Here is a 24589-nt window from a genome sequence, read left to right on the forward strand (position 1 = left end):
TACACCCTCCCGTGCATCACGGGCTCCTCAGTTTTATGCTTTGTGTGGAAGGAGGCACACATCCACTCATGCATTCTCATTTTAGTTATATCGGTTGGAAGAAAAGTGGGCCCCCACGGGGCCCCCGGCATGTTCCCTTCTCACCCCACTACGTCGGCGGTGCTGTTAAGGTTGAGGTACCCATTGCGGGCACAAAGGCCGGAGCCTCATGCCGTCTCCTTCACCATCCCTTAGCGGCTCTGGGAGAAGTGGGATCCTGAGCGGTCATCCATTCACTGGGACCGTGCTCCCTCCGCAGCCCCTGTGGGAATCTGTCGGACAGGAGTTTATTTATCCTCAGGGACCGGGCCCTGCATCACTAAGGTACTCTGTACCCCCATGGGGGATGTGCATGGAGCGCCTTCATCCTGGACGCTGCAGCAGCTGCTTATTTGTGGAGCCTCGGTCACTAGTGGGCCCCTCGGCTCAGGTAGAACCCCTTGCTCCCCCTGTCCAGGCGGCAGGGACAGAGTTTGCAGTTTTTGCTGAAAAACTCTCTGAATCACTCTCACAATCCATGGCTCAGTCTATGGACAAATGGTCTGCCAAGCTGCTTGAAGCTTTGCAGTCCAGACCGGTCTTTCCACAGGCCCCGGGCCCTGTTGGATCTTCGCCTCCAGGCCCCTCTCTGTCCGCGCTGCAGCACGTTCCCAGGGGGGGCCCTAGGTCTCATGTGGAGGACTCCTGCCCGGACCACAGTCCTAGACAGGCTAAGCAGGCTCGCTGGGAATCTTCCCCGACTTCTTCACGCTGCTCGGGTTCCCAGCTTGAGGACTCTCTGGAGGACGAGGCGGACGTCGCAGCTCAGGGCTCTGACCCTGACGTTGCTCTCAATCTTGATACACCTGAAGGGGACGCCATAGTAAATGACCTTATCTCGTCCATCAACCAGGTGTTAGATATATCTCCCCCGCCGCCACCTGTAGAGGAGTTGACTTCTCAGCAGGAGAAACACCAGTTTCGGTTCCCTAAACGTACGCGGAGTGCGTTTTTCGATCACTCTAACTTCAGAGATGCTGTCCAGAAGCCCAGAGCGGTTCCGGACAAGCGCTTTACTAAGCGCCTTACTGACACACGTTACCCCTTCCCCTCTGACGTAGTTAAGGGTTGGGCTCAATGTCCCAAGGTGGATCCCCCAGTCTCTAGATTGGCGGCTAGATCTGTGGTATCGGTTGCAGATGGCTCATCACTAAAGGATGCCACTGACAGGCAGATAGAGCTCCTGGTGAAATCCATCTATGAGGCCACGGGCGCGTCTTTTGCCCCGGCCTTTGCAGCCGTGTGGGCACTCCAAGCTATCTCAGCTTGTCTGGCTGAGATTAATGCTGTCACACGCAATTCTGCTCCGCAAGTTGCGTCCTTGACTTCTCAAGCGTCAGCTTTTTCTTCCTACGCCATGAACGCAGTCCTAGACTCTGCTAGCCGTACAGCTGTGGCATCCGCTAACTCGGTGGCAGTCCGCAGGGCCATGTGGCTGCGCGAATGGAAGGCAGACTCGGCTTCCAAGAGGTTCTTAACCGGTTTGCCGTTTTCTGGCGACAGCTTGTTTGGGGAACGATTGGATGAGATTATTAAGGAATCCAAGGGAAAGGACTCCTCCTTACCCCAGTCCAAACCAAAGAGACCTCAGCAACGGAAAATACAATCGAGGTTTCGGTCCTTTCGTCCCTCCGCCAAGCCCCAATCCTCTTCGTCCAGCAGGCCAGAGGAACTCCTATGCGTGTTGGTCCAAGTCACGCCCCCAAAAGGCCGCAGGAGGCACTGCTTCCAAGGCGGCCTCCTCATGACTCTCGGCATCCCCGAACCGCATCCTCGGTCGGTGGCAGGCTCTCCCGCTTTTGCGACGCCTGGTGGCCACATGTTCAAGACCGATGGGTGAGAGACATTCTGTCTCACGGTTACAGGATAGAGTTCAGCTCTCGTCCCCCGACTCGTTTCTTCAGAACCTCTCCGCCCCCCGAGCGAGCCAATGCACTTTTTCAGGCGGTGAACGCTCTGAAGACAGAAGGAGTTGTGATCCCTGTTCCCCCCCAGGAACATGGTCGCGGCTTTTATTCCAACTTGTTTGTGGTGCCAAAGAAGGACGGCTCGTTCCGTCCCGTTCTGGACCTCAAACTGCTCAACAGACATGTGAGCACCAGACGGTTTCGGATGGAATCTCTCCGCTCGGTCATCGCTTCGATGTCACAAGGAGACTTCCTAGCATCGATCGACATCAAGGATGCTTATCTCCATGTGCCGATCGCACCCGAACATCAACGCTTTTTGCGTTTCGCCATCGGGGACGAACACCTTCAGTTCGTGGCTTTGCCTTTCGGCCTGGCGACAGCCCCAAGGGTGTTCACCAATGTCATGGCATCTGTTGTGGCGGTCCTACACACTCAGGGCCACTCGGTGATTCCCTACTTAGACGATCTTCTGGTCAGGGCACCCTCTCAAATGGCGTGTCAAAACAGCCTTTCCGTCGCTCTGGCGACTCTCCTGCAGTTCGGGTGGATCATCAACTTCCCAAAATCCAAGTTGACACCGACCCAATCACTGACGTACCTTGGGATGGAGTTTCATACTCAGTCAGCAGTAGTCATGCTACCGCTGGACAAACAGCTTTCGCTGCAGGCAGGGGTGCAATCTCTTCTTCGGGGTCAGTCACACCCCTTGAGGCGCCTCATGCACTTCCTGGGGAAGATGGTGGCAGCGATGGAGGCAGTGCCCTTCGCGCAATTCCATCTGCGGCCACTCCAGTGGGACATTCTCCGCAAATGGGACAGGAGGTCGACTTCCCTCGACAGGAACGTCTCTCTTTCCCTTGCAACCAAGACGTCACTTCAGCGGTGGCTCCTTCCCAACTCTCTGTCGCAGGGAAAATCCTTCCTACCCCCCACCTGGGCTGTGGTCACCACGGACGCGAGCCTGTCAGGGTGGGGGGCGGTTTTTCTTCACCACAGGGCTCAGGGAACCTGGACTCCGATAGTCATCCCTTCAGATCAATATTCTGGAGATAAGGGCAGTGTATCTAGCCCTATTGGCCTTTCATCGGTGGCTGGAGGGCAGGCAGATCCGGATCCAGTCGGACAACGCCACTGCCGTCGCATACATCAACCACCAAGGCGGCACTCGCAGTCGTCAAGCCTTCCAGGAAGTCCGTCGGATTCTGCAGTGGGTGGAAGCCACAGCTTCCACCATCTCCGCAGTTCACATCCCGGGCGTAGAAAACTGGGAAGCAGATTTTCTCAGTCGACAGGGCATGGACGCGGGGGAATGGTCTCTTCACCCAGACGTGTTTCGAGAGATCTGTCGCCGCTGGGGAACGCCGGACGTCGATCTCATGGCGTCACGGCACAACAACAAGGTCCCGGCCTTCATGGCCCGGTCTCAAGATCACAGAGCTCTGGCGGCGGACGCATTAGTTCAGGATTGGTCGCAGTTTCGACTGCCCTATGTATTTCCTCCTCTGGCGATGCTGCCCAGAGTGCTGCGAAAAATCAGGTCCGACTGTCGTCGCGCCATTCTCGTCGCCCCAGATTGGCCGAGGCGGTCGTGGTACCCGGATCTGTGGCATCTCACGGTGGGTCAACCGTGGGCGCTCCCAGACCGCCCAGACTTGCTGTCGCAAGGGCCATTTTTCCATCTGAATTCTGCGGCCCTCAACCTGACTGTGTGGCCATTGAGTCCTGGGTCCTAGCGTCCTCAGGGTTATCTCAAGATGTCATTGCCACTATGAGACAGGCCAGGAAACCAACGTCCGCCAAGATCTATCACAGGTCTTGGAGGATCTTCTTATCCTGGTGCTCTGATAATGGTTTTACTCCCTGGCCCTTTGCCTTACCCACTTTTCTTTCATTCCTTCAATCCGGAATGGACAAGGGTTTGTCTCTCGGCTCTCTCAAGGGACAAGTATCGGCGCTATCCGTATTTTTTCAAAAGCGTCTAGCCAGGCTTCCGCAGGTCCGCACGTTCCTGCAGGGAGTTTGCCACATAGTCCCACCTTACAAGCGTCCGCTGGAACCCTGGGACCTTAACAGGGTGCTAACGGCTCTTCAGAAACCACCTTTCGAGCCGCTGCGGGATGTCTCTTTATCACGTCTTTCGCAGAAGGTGGCATTTCTAGTGGCAGTTACATCGCTCCGTAGAGTGTCGGAGCTGGCAGCGCTGTCATGCAAAGCCCCCTTCCTGGTTTTTCACCAGGATAAGGTGGTTCTGCGTCCGGTCCCGGAATTTCTCCCTAAGGTGGTATCCCCTTTTCATCTCAATCAGGATATCTCCTTACCTTCATTTTGCCCTCATCCAATTCACCAATGTGAAAAGGATTTGCACTCATTAGATCTGGTGAGAGCACTCCGGCTCTACGTGTCTCGCACGGCGCCCTTGCGCCGTTCAGATGCCCTCTTTGTCCTTGTCGCTGGCCAGCGTAAGGGTTTGCAGGCTTCCAAGTCAACCTTGGCTCGGTGGATCAAGGAACCGATTCTTGAAGCCTACCGTTCTTCTGGGCTTCCGCTCCCTTCAGGGCTGAAAGCCCATTCTACCAGAGCCGTGGGTGCGTCCTGGGCATTGCGGCACCGGGCTACGGCTCAGCAGGTGTGTCAGGCAGCTACCTGGTCTAGTCTGCACACTTTCACGAAACACTATCAGGTGCATACCTATGCTTCGGCAGACGCCAGTCTAGGTAGGCGAGTCCTTCAGGCGGCGGTTGCCCACCTGTAAGAGGGGGTCGTTTTCGGCTCTTTTTTATCGAGGTATTCTTTTACCCACCCAGGGACTGCTTTTGGACGTCCCAATTGTCTGGGTCTCCCAATGGAGCGACAAAGAAGAAGGGAATTTTGTTTACTTACCGTAAATTCCTTTTCTTCTAGCTCCTATTGGGAGACCCAGCACCCGCCCCTGTTCCCTTCGGGCTGTTTGTTCTTTTGTGTACACATGTTGTTCATGTTCAATTGTTCTTTTGGTTCATGGTTTTCAGTTCTCCGAACATCCTTCGGATTGAATTTACCTTAGACCAATTTATAAGTTTCCTCCTTCCTGCTTTTGCACCAAAACTGAGGAGCCCGTGATGCACGGGAGGGTGTATAGGCAGAGGGGAGGGGTTACACTTTTTAAAGTGTAATACTTTGTGTGGCCTCCGGAGGCAGAAGCTATACACCCAATTGTCTGGGTCTCCCAATAGGAGCTAGAAGAAAAGGAATTTACGGTAAGTAAACAAAATTCCCTTCTTTAAAAATAAAAAAGGATCCTAAGGCCTTGTGCGCACTAGGAGTTTTTGCCGCGTTTTTAGCGGCGTTTTTTACCGCGTTTTTGTGCTGAAAACGCAGTGACATTGCTTCCCCAGCAATGTCAATGGGTTTTCATAAGTGCTGTCCGCACACAGCGTTTTTTTTTTAGCTGTGTTTTTGTGGTGACCACAAAAACGCAGCATGTCAATTATTTCTGCATTTTTCACTGCGTTTTTCACCCATTGAGTTCAATGAGATGTTCAAAAACGCAATGAAAAAGGCACATTGCAAATATAGCTGCGTTTCTATGACTAAAAACGCAGCTATAAACGCAAGGGGTGGGTACTACAGTGACGTGTACAGGAAGAGGATTCCTTCTGTTGGTAAACACAGAAGCATGAATCCTCCCGGTACCGCCACCGCTGCGTCCACAACCCGTCCGGCGCCATGTCAGCTCCGTGCGGCGCCATGTCTGGGCGGGAGGTGGAGGCAGCGGCGAAAACCAAAGTGAACAGTAGAAAAAAAAAAATGTCATATATACTCACCTGTCTGCAGGGTCCCGGTGCCATGTCCGCTCCTGTCCCGGTCCCGCCGCTCTGGCTGTGTGCAGTCTCCCCGGGGCAGGACCTTGCTTGCAGGACCTGGCGGTGGATCACCTGATGCAGTCACCTGACGCATCAGCTGATCGTAGTCTCGCCGGCTTTTTCGCGCCCGGCCGGCTATCAGCTGATCCTGCCGTCGGGACTTCATCAGCTGATTACCGGCAGCTCCTGCAGCGATCGGACGGGATCAGACTCCTGTCCAATCGATCGCTCTAGGAGCTGCCGGTAATCAGCACAGCACAGCACATAAGTGAGTATTATTTTTTTTTTCTACTGATGCATCAGCTGATTGTATAACCGGCTTTTATACAATCAGCTGATGTGTGATGGGATTCAGGCACTTGATCCTGACACATCATCTGATCGCTTTGCCTTCCAGCAAACCGATCAGATGATATTGGATCCTGATTGGACGGCGCGGGACCCTGACCCAGGATTACTGCGGAGGGGGGTTCTTTATTTCAATAAAGATGGAGTCACTAATTGTGTTGTGTTTTATTTCTAATAAAAAAAATTTCTGTGTTGTTTTTTTTTTTTTATCATTACTAGAAATTCATGGTGGCCATGTCTAATATTGGCGTGACACCATGAATTTCGGGCTTAGGGCTAGCTGATAATATACAGCTAGCCCTAACTCCATTATTACCTAGCTAGTCACCCGGCATCAGGGCAGCTGGAAGAGTTGGATACAGCGCCAGAAGATGGCGCTTCTATGAAAGCGCCATTTTCTGGGGTGGCTGCGGACTGCAATTCGCAGTGGGGGTGCCCAGAGATCTTGGGCACCCTGCACTGTGGATTCCAATCCCCAGCTGCCTAGTTGTACCCGGCTGGACTCAAAAATTAGGCGAAGCCCACGTCATTTTTTTTTTTTTAATTATTTCATGAAATTCATGAAATAATTAAAAAAAAAAAGGGCTTCTCTATATTTTTGGTTCCCAGCCGGGTACAAATAGGCAGCTGGGGGTTGGGGGCAGCCCGTACCTGCCTGCTGTACCCGGCTAGCATACAAAAATATGGCGAAGCCCATGTCATTTTTTTTTTCTTTTTGGGCAAAAAACTGCATACACTAGTGAATGGAGGATGCTGAGCCTTGTAGTTCTGCAGCTGTCTGCTCTCCTGCATACAATGAACATTTTGAAGAAGGAAATGACATCAGACCTTTTTTTTTTTTTTTTTTCATCAACAATCTTTAATGGCATTGTGCACTGATTAAAAACGCAGTGAGCAAAAACGCAGCAAAAAACGCACAAAAACACGGCAAAAACGCATGCGTTTTTGCCGCGTTTTTTTTAGCCGCGGGTGCGTTTTTTGAGACAAAAACGCACATAAAAACGCTGCGTGAAAAAAACGCCTAGTGCGCACATACCCTAAAAGTTCAAATCACCCCATTGACAATTAAAGGGTTAAAAAAAATATACACATTTGGTATCACCGCTTTCAGAAATGCCCGATCTATCAAAATATAAAAGTAATTAATCTGATTGGTAAATGGCGTAGCGGAAAAAAAATTCCAAACGCCAAAATTACGTTTTTTGGTCGACGCAAGTTTTATGCAAAATGCAAGAACAGGCGATCAAAATGTAGCATCTGCGCAACAATGGTACCATTAAAAATGTCAGCTCGACACACAAAAAATAAGCCGTCACTGAGCCATAGATCCTAAAAAATGAGAATGCTACGGTTTTCAGAAAATGGCGCAAAACGTACGCCACTTTTATTGGACAAGCTTGTGATTTTTTTTTTTAACCCCTTAGATACAAGTAAACCTATACATGTTTGGTGTCTACAAACTCGCACTGACATCACACCCACACATCAGTTTTACCATATAGTGAACATGGTGAATTAAACATCCCAAAAACTATTGTGCGATCACACTTTTTTTGCAGTTTTTCAGTACACTATAGGGTAAAACTTATGGTTTAATTTAAAAGTACAACTCATCCCGCAATAAACAAGCCCTCATATGTCAAGATTGACAGAAAAATAAAAAAGTTACGGCTCTCGGAAGAAGGGGAGCAAAAAACAAACGGAAAACGCTCTGGGGCTGAAGGGGTTAAAGGGAACCTGTCAGGTCTGGTATGCACCTAGAAAAGATAACCCCGGCACACAAACAACTCCCAGAAAAAGGCAAGATGCGGTAATTTAGTATGCAAATTTCTTTATTTATATATCAGGTTCTTAAATGTCTTTCAGAATAAATGTATTTGGTCCAAACAAACTGGACGTTTCGGCCTCCGGCCTTCGTCACAATGGACTATTATCATGCAATATCAATTGTACGTAGACACTCGGCTAAGAGGCTGATAATTACAAAAATGCATGGAGTCTCGTATATACTTCACTGTGTTAGCTTGCATATCATAAAGCAATACGGTATAATGCGTCAGGGGCACTTAGTGCCAGCGCAAGGGCTCTATGCTGGATATTATAGTCAATGGTGTTATGGTATCAGACCTATGTATATGGTACCAGATAGGGCCAGCGTGCACTTTGGTCACAATAGCATAAAGGGATAACCATAAATGGCGCTTGTTGTTGGGTCCTAGTTCCAAATATAGAAGGAACTGCTGGAAGGCGTTGGGATAAGTAAGCTGAAACAGCTGGTGATCAGACCAGCATATGCTGAGGCAGTGAGGCTATTCTATAATGTCAGGCATCTAAGGAAGGAAGCAGCCGGTGGAACCGGAAGGGAAAGCTGCCAGGACCAAACCGCCGCTGGACGAGTGTTCGGTGTAAAGATTCCTGCACAGCAGTTCTGGGTGCATATTGCTAATCCCTGCCTGACCATCCCTGTGTCTAGTAGCATATATGAAGATTAGTGATGAGCGAGTATGCTTGTCACTACTCGGTACTCGCACTGTACTCGGGCTACTCGGCGGGTACCGAGTAATCTCGCGATACTCGTGCTGTACTCGTGGTCTTCATCCCTGCATGTTGGCGCTCTTTTGAGAGCCAGCCCTCATGCAGGGATTGGCTGGCAGACCACTGCAATGCCACAGCCCTGTTAGTTGTGGAATTGCAGTGATTGGCTGGCCCGCACAGCGTGACCGAGCCTTTATACCGGCGGGCGCGCTGTGCTCTGCACACAGCCATCTCATATTCCCTGCTTTCCCCGCCCACAGGCACCTATGATTGGTTGCAGTGAGACACGCCCCCACGCTGAGTGACAGGTGTCTCACTGCACCCAATCACAGCAGCCGGTGGGCGTGTCTATACTGTGCAGTAAAATAAATAAATAATTAAAAAAAACGGCGTGCGGTCCCCCCAATTTTAATACCAGCCAGATAAAGCCATACAGCTGAAGGCTGGTATTCTCAGGATGTGGAGCCCCACGTTATGGGGAGCCCCCCAGCCTAACAATATCAGTCAGCAGCCGCCCAGAATTGCCGCATACATTAGATGCGACAGTTCTGGAACTGTACCCGGCTCTTCCCGATTTACCCTGGTGCGTTGGCAAATCGGGGTAATAAGGAGTTAATGGCAGCCCATAGCTGCCACTAAATCCTAGATTAATCATGTCAGGCGTCTCCCCGAGATTCCTTCCATGATTAATCTGTAAATTACAGTTAAAAAACACACACACCCGAAAAATCCTTTATTAGAAATTTTTCGGGTGTGTGTGTTTTTTAACTGTAATTTACAGATTAATCATGGAAGGAATCTCGGGGAGACGCCTGACATGATTAATCTAGGATTTAGTGGCAGCTATGGGCTGCCATTAACTCCTTATTACCCCGATTTGCCAACGCACTAGGGTAAATCGGGAAGAGCCGGGTACAGTCCCAGAACTGTCGCATCTAATGTATGCGGCAATTCTGGGCGGCTGCTGACTGATATTGTTAGGCTGGGGGGCTCCCCATAACGTGGAGCTCCCCATCCTGAGAATACCAGCCTTCAGCCGTATGGCTTTATCTGGCTGGTATTAAAATTGGGGGGACCGCACGCCGTTCTTTTTAATTATTTAATTATTTATTTCACTGCACAGTATATACACACCCACCGGCTGCTGTGATTGGGTGCAGTGAGACACCTGTCACTCAGCGTGGGGGCGTGTCTCACTGCAACCAATCATAGGCACCGAAAAGCAGGAAAGCAGGGAATATGAGATTGTTTAATGAGCGGCCGGCTTTTTCAAAAGAGGAAAAGCCGCTGGAGTTTAGTGAAGAGCTGTGCAGCGCCGCGGCAGGGATCGGGAAACGGTAAGTATGAGAGAGGGGGGAGACTGACCGACAGACTGTGAGAGGGGGACAGACAAGACAGAGAGAGACAGACAGAGCGAGACCGACCGACGGGAGATAGAATGAATAAAAAAAATGACCGACATCGCTAGTAAAAAGCAAAAAACGTGCGTTTTGGACATCGGAGTGCCACACAATGTTTTACGTAAAATCTTTCATGTATTAATCTCAAAAAGTAACATACACCAGCTCTATCTCACTATTGGGTCTGTGCCCTTAACATTTCCGCCATGAAAATTCATTTTGGTGTCATTTTGGAAGGTTTTCTGGTGAGTCCGTAAAAATGGCGTAACACTCGGACAAAATTGTTCACAGCTGTGACTTTTGAGTGATAAATGCTTCAAGGGGTCTTCCCCATGCTGTTGCCATGTCATTTGAGCACTCTTCTGAGACTTTTGTGACATTTTTAGGGTTTCTACATGCTGCCGGGGGTCATTTTAGAAAAATACTCGGGTCTCCCATAGGATAACATTGGGCTCGGTGCTCGGGTCGAGTACACGAGTATCTTGGGATGCACGGCCCGAGCCTCGAGCACCCGAGCTTTTTGGTACTCGCTCATCACTAATGAAGATACCTTTTAGAAAAAGTATTTCTAAAGATCTTTTAGCATATGCTAATGAGGGCAAGGACTAGTCACAAGGGCGTTATATCCTTCGACTACTCCGCCCTCTTAGCATGTTAGTACACCCCTGTGGGCGTACTAACATGCTATTCAATGCAGCGTTACCAGCGATGATGTGTGTACCTGTGTTTGCTGTGACCGCTGATCTGAATGCCGGGCATTTCTGGTCATGTACAGTATGAAGTTGGGTGTACGCAACCCAACCTCAGAGACGTCTGCTGCGCATGACTGGAAGTGCCAGGCATTCAGAAGAACGGTCACAGCAAACACAGGTACGCGCTGCACTGAATAGTATGTTAGTACACCCCTGTGGGCATACTAACATGCTAAGAGGGCGGACTAGTCGGGGAATATAACTCCCTTGTGACTAGTCCCCAAGCTTATTAGCATAAGATAAAACATCTTTAGAAATACTTTTTCTAAAGATCTCTTTATCTATGCTAGTGTATACAGGGACAGTAGGGCAGGGATTAGCAATATGCACCCAGAACTGCTCGTGGTTCTTGCTGCATACCGGACTTGACAGTTTCACTTTAAAGGAGTTGTCAAAAAAACCCAGAGTTATTTAGGCTAGGTTCACACTTCCGTTAAATTGTACCAGTCATAATCCGCTGCTCTGGTAAATAACGGAATCCGATTGGCAGATTCCGTTGTTCCCATACACTTGTATGAGCGGCGGATTGTGACTGATGATGCTGCATTGCACCCTCCGCCCGACTGATCAGTCATGGAACGACTGACCGCCGGGCGGAAGGAACGCAGCTTGTAACGTTTTTTGAGCAGCGCAATCCGTAGGATTTTGCTGCTCATGCTCTCTCTGGCTCCCTGCACCCGTAACCAGGATACACATCGGGTTACTAAGCAATGCGCTTTGGTTAGTTACCCGATATTTACACTGGATACGTGTGCAGGGAGGCCAACACTTCCCCGCTCGGCTCTGCCCCCTCCCACACTCCGCATGTGTGTATACACACACACACACACACACACACACACACACTCTCCTGTCCCCAGCCCTACAGTTCCCACGGCACTGACGTCCTCAGCGCCACGGTCCCCCTCACGCTCCGCCCCCCTCGCGCAAGGGAGTCCGACAATGAATTCTGTTCTTTGTCATCCGTTGTACAACGCATCAGTCACATGCGTCAAGCAACGCATGTGACTGATGCAAAACAACAGAAATGTGAACCTAGCCTTAGTTGTTGCCATAACTGAATGTCAATTATTCCTGTGGAAATACCTGCGGAAATCCTGGGCCTCCACTATGGAGATAGAGGCCGGGACTTCCTCAGCTAAGTCGGACAAATGTCCGCAGGTTTACCGAAGATATTTTGCTGGAATCCCACAGCAATGTATAGCTGCGGGTTCCGGAGATCAGCTGCGGGAAACCTGCGGACATACGTGTGGATATATCCACAGGTACAGAGCCCCGTGGGCACATAGCCTTATGCTTCAGTACCTTTTACTGGTCTAGGTGTTTACGTACCGTGCAGCAATGACATTAGACACCTTCTTCTTTTTTTTATATATATAATATATATATATATATATATATATATATAATATATAATTTATTAACCCATTCACTTGAATGACCAGCTTTGATCTACAAATTAGATTAAAAACTGAGGTGTGAACAGCCCCATAGATTATAATGGGTTCACATTTTAGCCATGAAAATAACAGAGGACAGAGCCTCGGGGGATGGGATGAGGGCAATAGGTGTTCAAATTCTATTTCAGAATTGGTGATGAAGCCCCCCCCCAGATGGTACAGACATTAGTAACGTGATCCCATCTGATCTGTTCTGTGTCCTAAGGGGCACTTTGCACACTACAACATCGCAAGCCGATTGTAGCGATGCCGAGCGCGATAGTCCCCGCCCCCGTCGTACATGCGATATCTTGTGATAGCAGCCGTAGTGAACTCTATCGCTACGGCAGCTTCACACGGACTTACCTGCCCTGCGACGTCGCTCTGGCCGGCGAACCGCCTCCTTCCTAAGGGGGCGGGTCGTGCGGCATCACAGCGACGTCACACGGCAGGTGGCCAATAGAAGCGGAGATGAGCAGGACGTAAACATCCCGCCCACCTCCTTCCTTCCGCATTGCAGGCGGGACGCAGGTAAGATGTTCCTCGCTCCTGCGGCTTCATACACAGCGATGTGTGCTGCTGCAGGAACGAGGAACAACATCGTACCTGTTGCTGCCGCGACATTATGGAAATGACCGACGCTACACCGATGATACGATTTCGACGCTTTTGAGCTCGTTAATCATATCAAAAACGATTTACACACTCCGATGTCGACAGCAACGCCGGATGTGCGTCACTTTCGATTTGACCCCACCGACATCGCACCTGCGATGTCGTAGTGTGCAAAGTACCCCTTAGTCTTTGTTACCTGATTGCTGTTGTCTTCATACTAATCTCAGGGATTGCTGTCTGTCTCATTTTAGGAGTCTCTTCGAGTTGCTGCTTTTTTTTGGAAAAGATGAATTTTATGAGGCTCCTCTGAAAGACATCCTCGGTTCAGTCCAGGTAATGATGGCTGCTCTGCAGGTATAACTTTACACCCATGTTACCTCTATCAACTGATATCTTTGAAGTGCTTGTTGCTGGAAACCAATTAATTATCAGCTGATCGCCACTGGTCCGGTGGTGGCCCCACAAACCACTCCCATCTGGCTATTATATGCATCTTGCTGTATTATGTGGTATCCAATGTATGTACGTGCTAGTTAGGGGTTACGAGCAACCCTCCGCTCCGACCCGCCACCCTAGGAACGTCAATATGGTTATAAATCATTCTTCATTGTGTTTTTTCCAGGAATGCCATGACCTCCTCATCCGATACGAGAGCGTAGACTTGAGACTAGTTACATTCGTTATTAAGGATGGAGGCCCCTGGGAAGATCCAGTATTACAAGCTATCCTCAAGGGGAAATCTGAACCTCAAGATATCGGTAAGTTTCATGTATTTATACGCAGAGCAGCCAACTGGGTAAATCACTTCCGTAGTAGAACACGGTGGTAGACGCCTATTCCCAAAAAGCCAAATAATGACACGTCACACACAAGCTGAGAGTGGGCATCTGCTTTTCTCTTCGCAGTGGACAGATACTTGCGGTCGGAGAATCAGCTGTTCTTTGAGTTTCGAGTGAGATACCTCATCGCCTGTGAACGGATTTCAGAAGCAGTGGCGCTAATCACAACCTGCCTGAGCCATCCTGACGTCAGCAAGAACCTGTATTATCATCAGGCATACTTTACGTGTCTGCATATGACCCGACTGACAGACAAGCTGCTTCCTGAGGTGTGTGTGTTACGTTTTGACCTGTCATAAATTACTAGGTTTTATCACTATGGAGGGGGGTGCTCCATAGTTTTTCAGAGAATGGTCTGATGTGTTAACTATATGTTAAAGGATTTGTCATGCAAACAACCCATCACCTATCCACATGTGGGTGATAACTTACTTATTGACGGGGATCTGAAATCTGGGACCTGCGCTGATTGGAAGAATAGGTTATTTTTTAACCTAGACAGGACACTTTGATCCCCATTACAGAATGGAGCTGCCCGACCACCTCTCCATTCATTCTGTATGGGGTTGTTGGAAAAAGCCGGACACATCACTCACCAGTCTCATAGGGAATGAATGGAGCAACGGTCAGCCATACGCACACTGCCAGTCCATTATAACGAGTCCATGTCCTGCTAATCGGTGCAGGTGCCAGCGGTTGGACCCTACCAGCCAGTTGTCCTGGGTACATTGTCTACTTTCTTAGATCTTGATTAGTCATGAGCGAGCGTGCACGGGACTGCTCATTACTTGATTGAGTATTGGGGTACTCGCAGACCTTGGCTAAGTATTGTGGGTGCTTCGATGTTTCGCCCGTGAAACAACAGCCACAATGCACTGGCTTGTTTCCCTGCGTGATATATTTAGGGACAGCCAGTCACAATCTCTGAATGGCTCTCGCTGGGAGTAAAACAATGTTCTTGGATGTATTGGGACCCCCCCCCCCCCCCCCGAAAAAAAACCTCTGCGCCACCAGAAATGCTTCTTTTTATAGCGAATTGTATGTGGATGGAGACTTGAACAGGCCAATTATTGACTTTCCGCAATGCTCGTTACTTGGCATCGAGCTCGTCTGAGCCTCTGACCAGCTTGAGGAACAAGCTTTCGGGCATAGAACTCGCCCATCGCTGATCCTGACCTATTGTAGTGCTCACGTAGAAATGTAGTAAATTGTAGATCCATGTCTCTATTAGGAAATATTAAATTCATCTGCTTGATTATTCCTAAACCACGTTTCTACTTTTCCAGCATGTGCTAAGAATAGATTGCAGCGACGGCGTCAAAATTATCTGCAATATCGAAAAGGAAGGTAAAACGGCGCTGGCATTACAGCTGAGCAACGCGTTCCTGATCACACAGCTGCAAACTGGAAAAATGTATTGTATGTGGTAAGTGTCCAACCAGAAGCCGGCGAGGTGGGAAAACCATTGTGGAGTTACTAGCTAGGACTGCTTCACATATCTGACCTGGCAATGTAGCAATCCCTGAGCCTATGATGGATACCTGTACCTTCTCCTGACCGGTGACGCGCTCCTCAGTGCCGACACTGGCAGATCTGCCCCTGTATGGGCTTATAGTAAAGCTGCAGATCCGTGTGAGGAGGAGGAGGAGGAGGAGATGCCGGATTTTCTGCGACCAGAAGCTCAGCATGAATGTCTTACAGGAATTACACATTCCTAGTAAACTGTACGTGTCATGTTACTGGGCGACATTACTCAAAAACATGCACTGACTACGTCTAGTACTTGGCACAGCACTAGTTTGCAGTGAGGGAGCGAATACTGGGGGCACGATATTAAAGAAACTGAAGGGGTCTGAAAGGTAAGGCTGCTTTCACACATCCGGTTTTTGCAATGCGGCTTAATCCGGCTCAAAAACCTATGCAACGGATGCGGTCAACAAAACGGATCCGTTGCATACGTTTTTCCATGTGGCCCGTCCGTTTTTTGACGGATGCGGCTTGATACAGAGCATGCACAGTTTAAATAACTGCATCCGGCGGCCGGATGCGTTTTTTGCCGCAGGACGCCGCATCCGGCGTCCATAGGCTTGCATTGTAAATCGCGCCGGATCCGTTTTTTTCGCCGCACACAAAAACGTGCCAGGCAACGTTCCATCCGGCCGCCGCATGGGCTAAATATGCCGCATCCGGCAAAAAACGGACGCAACGCAAGGCCATGCGGCACAATACGGCACTAATGTATGTCTATGGGGGAAAAACGCAACTGGCGGCAAAAAAAAACGGTTGCGTTTTTTCTGCAAAGTGCCGTATTGTGCCGCTTAGCAAAAACCGGATGTGTGAAAGCAGCCTTAAGGTGATGTAGCTGCAAGAAATGTTAGGAAACAAAAAGCCTTTCTTCATCGTTCCTATGGGAGACCCAGACCATGGGTGTATAGCTTCTGCCTCCGGAGGACACACAAAGTACTACACTAAAAAGTGTAGCCCCTCCCTCCGAGCATATACACCCCCTGGATAACCAAATATAGCCAGTTCAATGCTTTGTGTTCAGGAGGCACACATCCACACATGCATTCTCATCTGATTTTGATTTTTGGAAAGAGTTTGAAGAAAAGCGGGTCCAAGCCTGGACCCCCGGCATGTCCCTTCTCACCCCACTGTGTCGGCGGTGTTGTTAAGGTTGATTTCAAGGCTGGAGCCTTACATGCCGCACTCCTTCACCATCCCTCGGGCTCTGGCTTGAAGTGGGAGCCAGCACGGTTCTCCCTGCCTTGCAGGAGACCGGTCTCCATCCGCAGCCCTTTCAGGATCCTGCCGGACGGAGCACTCATCCCTCAGGGACCTGGCCCTGCGTCTCACAAGCTAAGTATCTGAGACGTTATTATCGGGGGTCCCTTGTACTTTATTGTTGGGGGAGAGTGTGCTGTGTATCTATTGTGACATTTCCGGCCGGTTCTCTGGTTTTCACCTGAGAACCGCGCCGATGGTGCCTGCTCTCCGGCCGCATCGTTAAATTTAGGCCCCGGCTTCGCCTGAGGCCTAGTTTCGTTTTCACTGCCCCTGCATGCCAGTCATGCAGCGGGACAGTGCGGCTCCGCCCAGCGACCGTTCGGCACAGGGGAGGGACACTCCTCTCTGAGGTAATATTCCCTCCCCTGTATATCTCCTTGGCCCTCCGGATCCCGCTCTTAGAGTAGGCCCCGCCCCCTCTCCTCGCTCCGGCGCCATTTTATCAGCGTTCTTATGCATGTCTGCATAACCACATTGTGACAGCGATCGGCGCTGGCCATCTCACTTGGGGGTCCGGGCTGTGGGATCTGGAGGGCACAGAGATGTCCCAATGTCAAACGGTCTGGCAAGCCACAACCTCCGGTTGTGGACCGGCTTATATACTCTGCGTATATACTCTGCTGGGGGTCATTCTGGCTCAGAGCCCCCACTTCAGCAGCATGTCTCACACGAGGAGCAAGGCTGCAAGGCTGTACTTAATATGCACTGCATGTAGGCTCGTACTGCCTGTACTGAGCACATAACCACATTGTGATGCCTGCTCTAACATGGTGGTGCCTCAGCCTGGAGGCTCATATCCAGTGGTCCCTCCGGCTGCTCCGGCTCCGGTGGCTGAACCCCCGGCTTGGGTAGAATCCTTCTTTCCAGGGGACAGATGTCCCGGACACTGCTGAGCATGCATCAGCCCCCTCCTCTGGGCGCTTCTGCTGCTACGGCTCGCTCAGCAAAGCTCACAGAGGATTCTTCATCTGGCTCAGACCCCGTCCTCCTAAAAGGAGACGCAGGGTCCCCTCTCCTTCCTCGTCCCGCGGCTCTGATTCACGAGCTGACTCGCAGGACAAGGAGGATGCCTTTACTGGGGGCTCGGACGATGCTAGTGATTTGATTGCGTCCATTAATTTTGTACTGTACCTCAATCCGCCTGAATCAGGGGAGCACCACTCTCTGGCAGAAAAGCATCAGTATACCTTGCCTAAGTGAACAAGGAGTGTGTTCCTTAACCACTCCAGTTTTCAGGCCACTGTGACCGAGCCCAGAGCCTGTCCTGACAGACGCTTCCCAAAGCGTGGTTCTGATGACCGTTTTCCGTTTCCACCAGAGGTGGTCAAGGAGTGGGCTCATTCACCACAGGTAGACCCTCCGGTGTCTAGACCCGCAGCCCGGAAAGTTGTATCAGTGGCTGATGGCAACTCTCTTAAGGATTCCAACCGCCATCTGTATATGAGGCGGCAGGGGCCTCGTGCTCCCCGTCTTTTGCAGCAGTGTGGGCTTTCAAAGCCATCTCTGCTTCTCTAGAGGAGATGCATTCCCTCACCAGGCACTCTATGCCCGAGATGGTTGCCTTAACTTCCAGGCTTCAGCCTTTTCATCCTATGCCATGTCTGCCATGCTGGAGGCTCCGCACTGCGGTGGCTTCGGCCAATTCTCTCGCTATCCACAGGTTCGAGAGTGGAAGGCAGACGCTTCTTTAAAGAAGTACCTTGCTGGGCTCCCATTTGCTGGGCCCAGGCTGTTCGGCGAACAACCGGATGAAATTATTCAGGAAGCTACTGGCGGGAAGAGTACTTCCATGCCACAAACCGAATCCATCCAGGGCAGGACCAGTCGAGGTTTCGTTCCTTTCGTTCCTCCAACTGGTCGTTCTCTAAGCCCTCGGCCTCGTCCACTAACTCAGCCAAGGACCAAAAACCCAACTGGCGCATGAAGCCGCGTCCTCAGAAGACGCAGGAGCTGCTGCCACTAAGGCAGCCTCCTCTTGACTATCTGGCCGCGCCAGCAACGTCCTTGGTCGGTGGCAGGCTCTCCTGCCTGGCGACATGTGGTTTCAACACGTCTCCGATCAGTGGGTGCGGAATATCATCTCCCACGGCTACAGGATAGAATTCTATCCAGCCCGCCAAACAGATTTTTTCTGTCAACTCCCCCCTGCTTCAAGGCCGCCGCCTTCTCTCAGGCCGTGGCATCCTCACAGGCCAACGGAGTAATTGTACCGGTTCCCGCCTGGGAACGGTTCAGAGGTTTCTACTCAAATCTCTTCCTAGTCCCCTAAAGGGACGGTTCCTTCCGGCCCATCCTGGATCTCAGGCTTCTCAACAAGCATGTTCAGGTGCGGCATTTTCGCATGGAGTCTCTGCGATCAGTCATTCCTCAATGACCCAAGGAGATTCCTTGCATCCTCGACATCAGAGATGTCTATCTGCATGTGCCAATTGCAGTTTCACACCAGCGTTGGCTACGTTTTGCAATCAGAGAGGAACATTTCCGATTCGTGGCTCTTCCCTTCGGGTTAGCCACTGTCCCTCGAGTATTCATCAGGGTCATGGCAGCTGTGGTTGCGGTTCTGCACCTCCAAGGGTTGGCATCCCTTTTCCTGGACGGCCTTCTAGTCAAGGCTTCATCCAGTGCAGTCCGTCAGCGGAGTGCTTCGCTCACTCTTGCCACTCTAGTCCAATTCGGGTGGCTTGTCTTTTCCCAAGTTCACTCTGACTCCGACTCAAAAGCTCACGTACCTAGGGATGCAATTCGAGACTCTGCAGGCACTTGTGAAGCTGCCCTTAGTAAAACAGCAGTCCCTTCACTAGCAGTGCGCTCTTTGCTGCAGGGCTGTGGAGTCGGAGTCGTGGAGTCGGAGTCGGAGCTCATTTTGGTGGAGTCGGAGTCGGTATAAAATGCACCGACTCCGACTCCTAAAATATATAATAAATTGGGGACAGGAGTGCAATGCAGAATGTGCTGAATATTTTACTAAATAATAACATTTAGTATAATGCTTATATTTAAGTGAAAAATTTATTGTAGTACAATGTGAACATCAGACATTTAATTGTTTTTATGATACAATAATCAAGATATTTGGATAGAACATAAAATATTTATTGTTGGAATACAACTTTAGAACACAAAAAACTAATAAATTGTAAATATGTAATATATATATATATATATATTACACACAGTGTATATACACACACAAGATATATATGTAATCTACTGTATATTACATAGTGTATTACATATTTACAATTTATTACAGTTTTTTGTGTTCTAAAGTTGTATTCCAATAAATATATTTTATGTTCTATCCAAATATCTTGATTATCGTATCATAAAAATTATTAAATGTCTGATGTTCACATACACATATTCATGTACTACAATAAATTTTTCACCTAACTAAGCAATATATGTAGGAGTCGGAGTCGGAGCCGGAGTCGGAGCCGGAGCCGGAGTCGGAGCCGGAGTCGGAGCCGGAGTCGGAGCCGGTGCAAGAGAATTTGAGGAGTCGGAGTCGGAGTCGAAGGTTTGGCTTACCGACTCCACAGCCCTGCTTTGCTGAGGCCCCGCCGTCATTCCATCAGGCACCTAATGCAGGTGCTGGGTCAGATGGTGGCGTCAATGGAAGCGGTTCCCTTGCCCAGTTCCATCTGCGTCCTCTGCAGCTGGACATTCTCCGCTGTTGGGACAGACTTCCTCCTTGCACTGGTTAGTGGCTCTGTCGCCACAGACCAGGGGCTCCCTTCAGTGGTGGCTTCGGCCCCTCTCTCTTCAGGGACGCTCCTTCCTGGCCCCGTCCTGGGTGATCCTCACCACGGATGCCAGTCTATCCGGCTGGGGAGCAGTATATCTCCACCACAGAGCGCAGGGCACTTGGACTCCGTCCGAATCAGCCCTCTCGATCAATGTGCTGGAAATCAGAGCTGTGCTTCTAGCTCTTAGCCTTTCATCAAGTTGGCGGGCAAGCACATTCGAGTCCAGTCAGACAACGCCACTGCGGTTGCCTACATCAACCACCAGGGCGTGACACTCAGCCGCCTGGCAACATTGGAGGTTCAACGCATCCTTCAGTGAACGGAGGATTCCAGGTCCACCACATCCGCAATCCACAACCCAGGCGTTGAAAACTGGGAGGCAGATTATCTCAGCCGTCAAACCGTGGACAGCGGCGAGTGGGCTCTGCACCCGGCAGTGTTTCGGTCAATCTGCCGCACTTGAGGCACTCCGGAAGTGGATCTTCGCTCCCACGATCCTCAGGCCTTGGCAGCAGACGCGCTGGTTCAAGATTGGTCCCAGTTTCGTCTGTCTTACGTGTTTCCCCCTCTAGCTCTTGCCCAGAGTCATGCGCAAGATCAGAATGGAGGGCCGTCGGGTCATTCTCATTGCTCCAGACTGGCCCAGGCGAGCTTGGTACCCTGACCTGCTCCATCTGTCCGTTGAGGTGCTGTGGCATCTCCCGGACCGTCCAGACCTTCTCTCACAAGGTCCGTCTTTCCGCCAGAATTCTGCGGCTCTCAGATTGACGGCGTGGCTCTTGAGTCCTGGATCTTGACAACTTCTGGTATCCCTCCTGAAGTCATCTCCACTATGACTCGGGCTCGGAAGTATTCCTTGGCCAAAATCTATCACAGGACCTGGAAAATTTTCCTGTCCTGGTGTCACCCTTCCGGCCATGCTTCTTGGTCTTTTCTCCTTGCCGACCCTCCTGTCCCTTCTACAGTCCGGTCTGCAGCTAGGACTAACCCTCAAGGGACAGGTCTCGGCTCTGCCAGTGTTGTTCCAGCGGCGTATCGCCCGGCTGGCTCAGGTGCGCTCCTTCATACAGGGCGCATCTCACATCATGCCGCCTTCCGGCGGTCTTTGGATCCCTGGGACCTTAATCTGGTCCTCACGGCTTCCAGAAACCCCCCTTTGAGCCTCTTAGGGAGGTTTCTTTGTCTCGTCTTTCACAGAAAGTGGTTTTTCTAGTGGCCATAACTTCCCTCGAGAGAGGCTCTGATTTGGCTGCACTCTCTTCGGAGTCACCTTTTTTGGTTTTTCATCAAAACAAGGTGGTTCTCCGTCCGACTCCGGACTTCCTCTCTAAGGTGGTTTCTTCTTCCACCTTAACCAGGACATTTCCCTGCCTTCCTTTTGTCCGGCTCCTGTTCATCGCTTTGAAAAAGCGTTGCATACTCTGGATCTGGTGCGGGCGCTCCGGATCTATGTGTCTCGCACCGCTGTTCTTAGGCGGTGCACCTCTCTTCTTGTGCTGACCACAGGTCGGCGTAAGGGCCTCTCGGCTTCTAAGCCGACCCTAGCTTGTTGGTTTGGGTCGGCCATTTCCGATGCCTACCAGTGTACTCGAGTGCCTCCCCCGCCGGGGATCAAGGCACACTCGACCAGAGCTGTCGGTGCCTCTTGGGTTTCAGGCACCAGGCTACGGCTCAGCAGGTCTGTCTGACTGCCAACTGGACTAGTCTGCATGCCTTTTCGAAGCACTACCAAGTGCATGCTCATGCTTCGGCAGATGCGAGCTTGGGCAGACGCACCCTTCAGGCGGCTGTCGCCCATTTGCGAAGTTAGATTTCGCCTACTTCTCAGTTTTCTATTTATTCACACCCATGGACTGCTTTGAGACGTCCCATGGTCTGGGTCTCCCATAGGAACGATGAAGAAAGAGAATTTTGTTTACTTACCGTAAATTCTTTTTCTTATAGTTCCGTAATGGGAGACCCAGCACCCTCCCTGTTGCCTGTTGGCAGTTTCTTGTTCCGCGTGTTTTCACCGGCTGTTGTTGTAGACAGAGGCTCCGGTTGTTCCGGTTCTTGCTCTATCTCTACTTGTGGGTGGCTACTCTCCTTCAGCTTTTGCACTAAACTGACTATATTTGATTATCCAGGGGGTGTATATGCTCGGAGGGAGGGGCTACACTTTTTAGTGTAGTACTTTGTGTGTCCTCCGGAGGCAGAAGCTATACACCCATGGTCTGGGTCTCCCATTACAGAACTAGAAGAAAAAGAATTTACGGTAAGTTAACAAAATTCTCTTTTTTCTGGCTTCTGTAGCTGCCCGGCTACCCAAAGGTGCCAACTGGTTCTAAAGCGTGACCGCTGCAGTCAGTCACTGGTCTGGATATCTGCTGGAGTGACCGGTGATTTAATCATATTTTTTTTTTCCACTTTTCCATTGGCAGTCATATGAGGGCGTATGTTCCTTTCTCGCCTTTTCATTGGGGGACACAGACAGTGGGTATTATGATGTCTCCAGGGAGGCTTGACACTAGATTGAAAAAGTGTTAGCTCCTCCCCCCCACAGCATATACCCTAGCTAGGCAGGAAACTAGCGCAGTTTTTTCTAGTGTCAGCAGGGAGGCTGACATGTCTAGCCTTGCCCTACCAGGTGCCTCAGGCCAGCTTTTTTTGTTTTTATTTTTTTTGTTTTTTCTTATTCATTCTATTTTTGATTATGGGGCAATACCGGGGTGCCTGCCACCCCCGTTCCCCCCCCCACGTACGGGCAGAGGAAACCTGGCGTGCACAAGCCGTCAGTCTTCCCTCGCGCCCAAGTGGTCGGGTCTGCGTACCCCTCCAGGCTCCCTGGAAGCACCTCACACCAAGGTAGCTCCAGAGGGCTAAGCAGAGCCGAGAACCTGCTTCAGCCTTGAGCCGAAGATGCGTCCCTGAGATCCCCGCATCCATCACCGACGCGTCTTCAGACAGAGCCAGGAGCAGGTAGGGAGACGACGAGTCATCTGTCCCCTGCATCCAAACCGCTGCCTGGAAAGATGCCGGTGGGGCGATGCAGGCTGTGATCCCGGGGAGCATCATTAATTTAGCCCCCGGCTTCGGCCTGCATTCTAGCAACGCCCCCCTCTCACTGCTCTGGAAGCCGCTCCCTCACTCAGGAGCAGCTCCTTTCCGATTGGCCGTCACGCTTAGTCCCAGCCCTGAGACCAATCAGTCTCCGGGGGACGTCTCTCTCCTCCAGGCTGCCAGGAACACTGGACGTCATTTTCCACGTGGGGAGCAGACACTGGTGAGATTGCCTCCTTGGCTCTGCACTTCTGCAGCACTATATACCGCTCTGCTCAGCGGTATATCGCTGACTCTCTAGCGGTGTGCGCCTGCTGGCTAGCGGTGTATATCAGCTACTAGCGGTGTATACTGGCTCTGCCTGCAGGTATATGCCGACTGTTTGACAGTATATGCCATTTTGCTATCAGTGTATACCGGCTCTGCATAGCAGTCACTTTATAATACTGCTAGTGGCTCCTCACTCATGCTAACAGCGGCATATCCCTATATAGGGCTGTAGGAGTCTGTTGCTGACATGCGTAACCGCACGGGTGATAAACCTTCCCAGGCGTCCTCTACGGACCTGTACTATGCTTGTACCACCTGTGGACGCTCGTTTTCTAATGGCCGAAGCTATCCACTATGCCGGGGCTGCGATGCCCCTACTACCATGTCACAACAGACCCCATTGCCGGACCAGGAGGCCGCGCAGGTTTTGGATTCTGCCCCGGCCACCGGCCAGGCAGCACCCCCGTCTAATGACGTAATGCCTGCATGGGCTCTTCTAATGTCTAAAAGGATAGATGACCTTGTCACTCAGATATCCCAAACCTCAGGCAGCCTTCCCCCGGCTCAGCTCCTTCAGAGGAGCCCGCCTGCTTCGTCTGGTCCTTCTTCCCCACAACGTAAAAAGGCTGCTTCCAAGAGGCGTCATTGTGACCTCTACGCCTCTTCCAACTCGGACGATGGTCAGTCTCACCCGGGCTCTGTGACTTTTAGTAGTCACGATTCCCAAGACTCTGACGCTGATTCAGATGTCCCTTCCGAATCTAGGCATATAGAAGACACACTAATTTCAGCTGTCAATCACTCTTTGTCGATTTCTGATCAGCCTCCAGACCTGACTTCTCAGTCGGCAATCAAGCAGGCCAAGAAGCCTCCTAAGTCCTTTGCCCAGGATCCGGTTTTTCGTCAAATCGTGTCTAAACGGTGGGATTACCCTGATAGGTTTAATAAAAAACCTTTCACTTCATTCGCTTATCCTTTTCCATCTG

General features: G+C 50.7%; 1 protein-coding gene across 1 annotated transcript in view; it reads left to right on the forward strand.

The window, feature by feature from the left end:
- ZNF654 (zinc finger protein 654) overlaps positions 1 to 24589 on the forward strand; it is a 78438-nt gene that overhangs the window by 12422 nt on the left and 41427 nt on the right. Inside the window, exons 3-6 of the mRNA XM_075333087.1 lie at positions 13171 to 13252; positions 13542 to 13677; positions 13825 to 14027; positions 15045 to 15184. Coding sequence (XP_075189202.1) covers positions 13171 to 13252; positions 13542 to 13677; positions 13825 to 14027; positions 15045 to 15184 — 561 coding nt within the window. The remainder of the gene's footprint in view (positions 1 to 13170; positions 13253 to 13541; positions 13678 to 13824; positions 14028 to 15044; positions 15185 to 24589) is intronic.

This window comes from Anomaloglossus baeobatrachus, chromosome 2 (assembly GCF_048569485.1).
Source record: "Anomaloglossus baeobatrachus isolate aAnoBae1 chromosome 2, aAnoBae1.hap1, whole genome shotgun sequence".
Classification (NCBI taxonomy): domain Eukaryota; kingdom Metazoa; phylum Chordata; class Amphibia; order Anura; family Aromobatidae; genus Anomaloglossus; species Anomaloglossus baeobatrachus.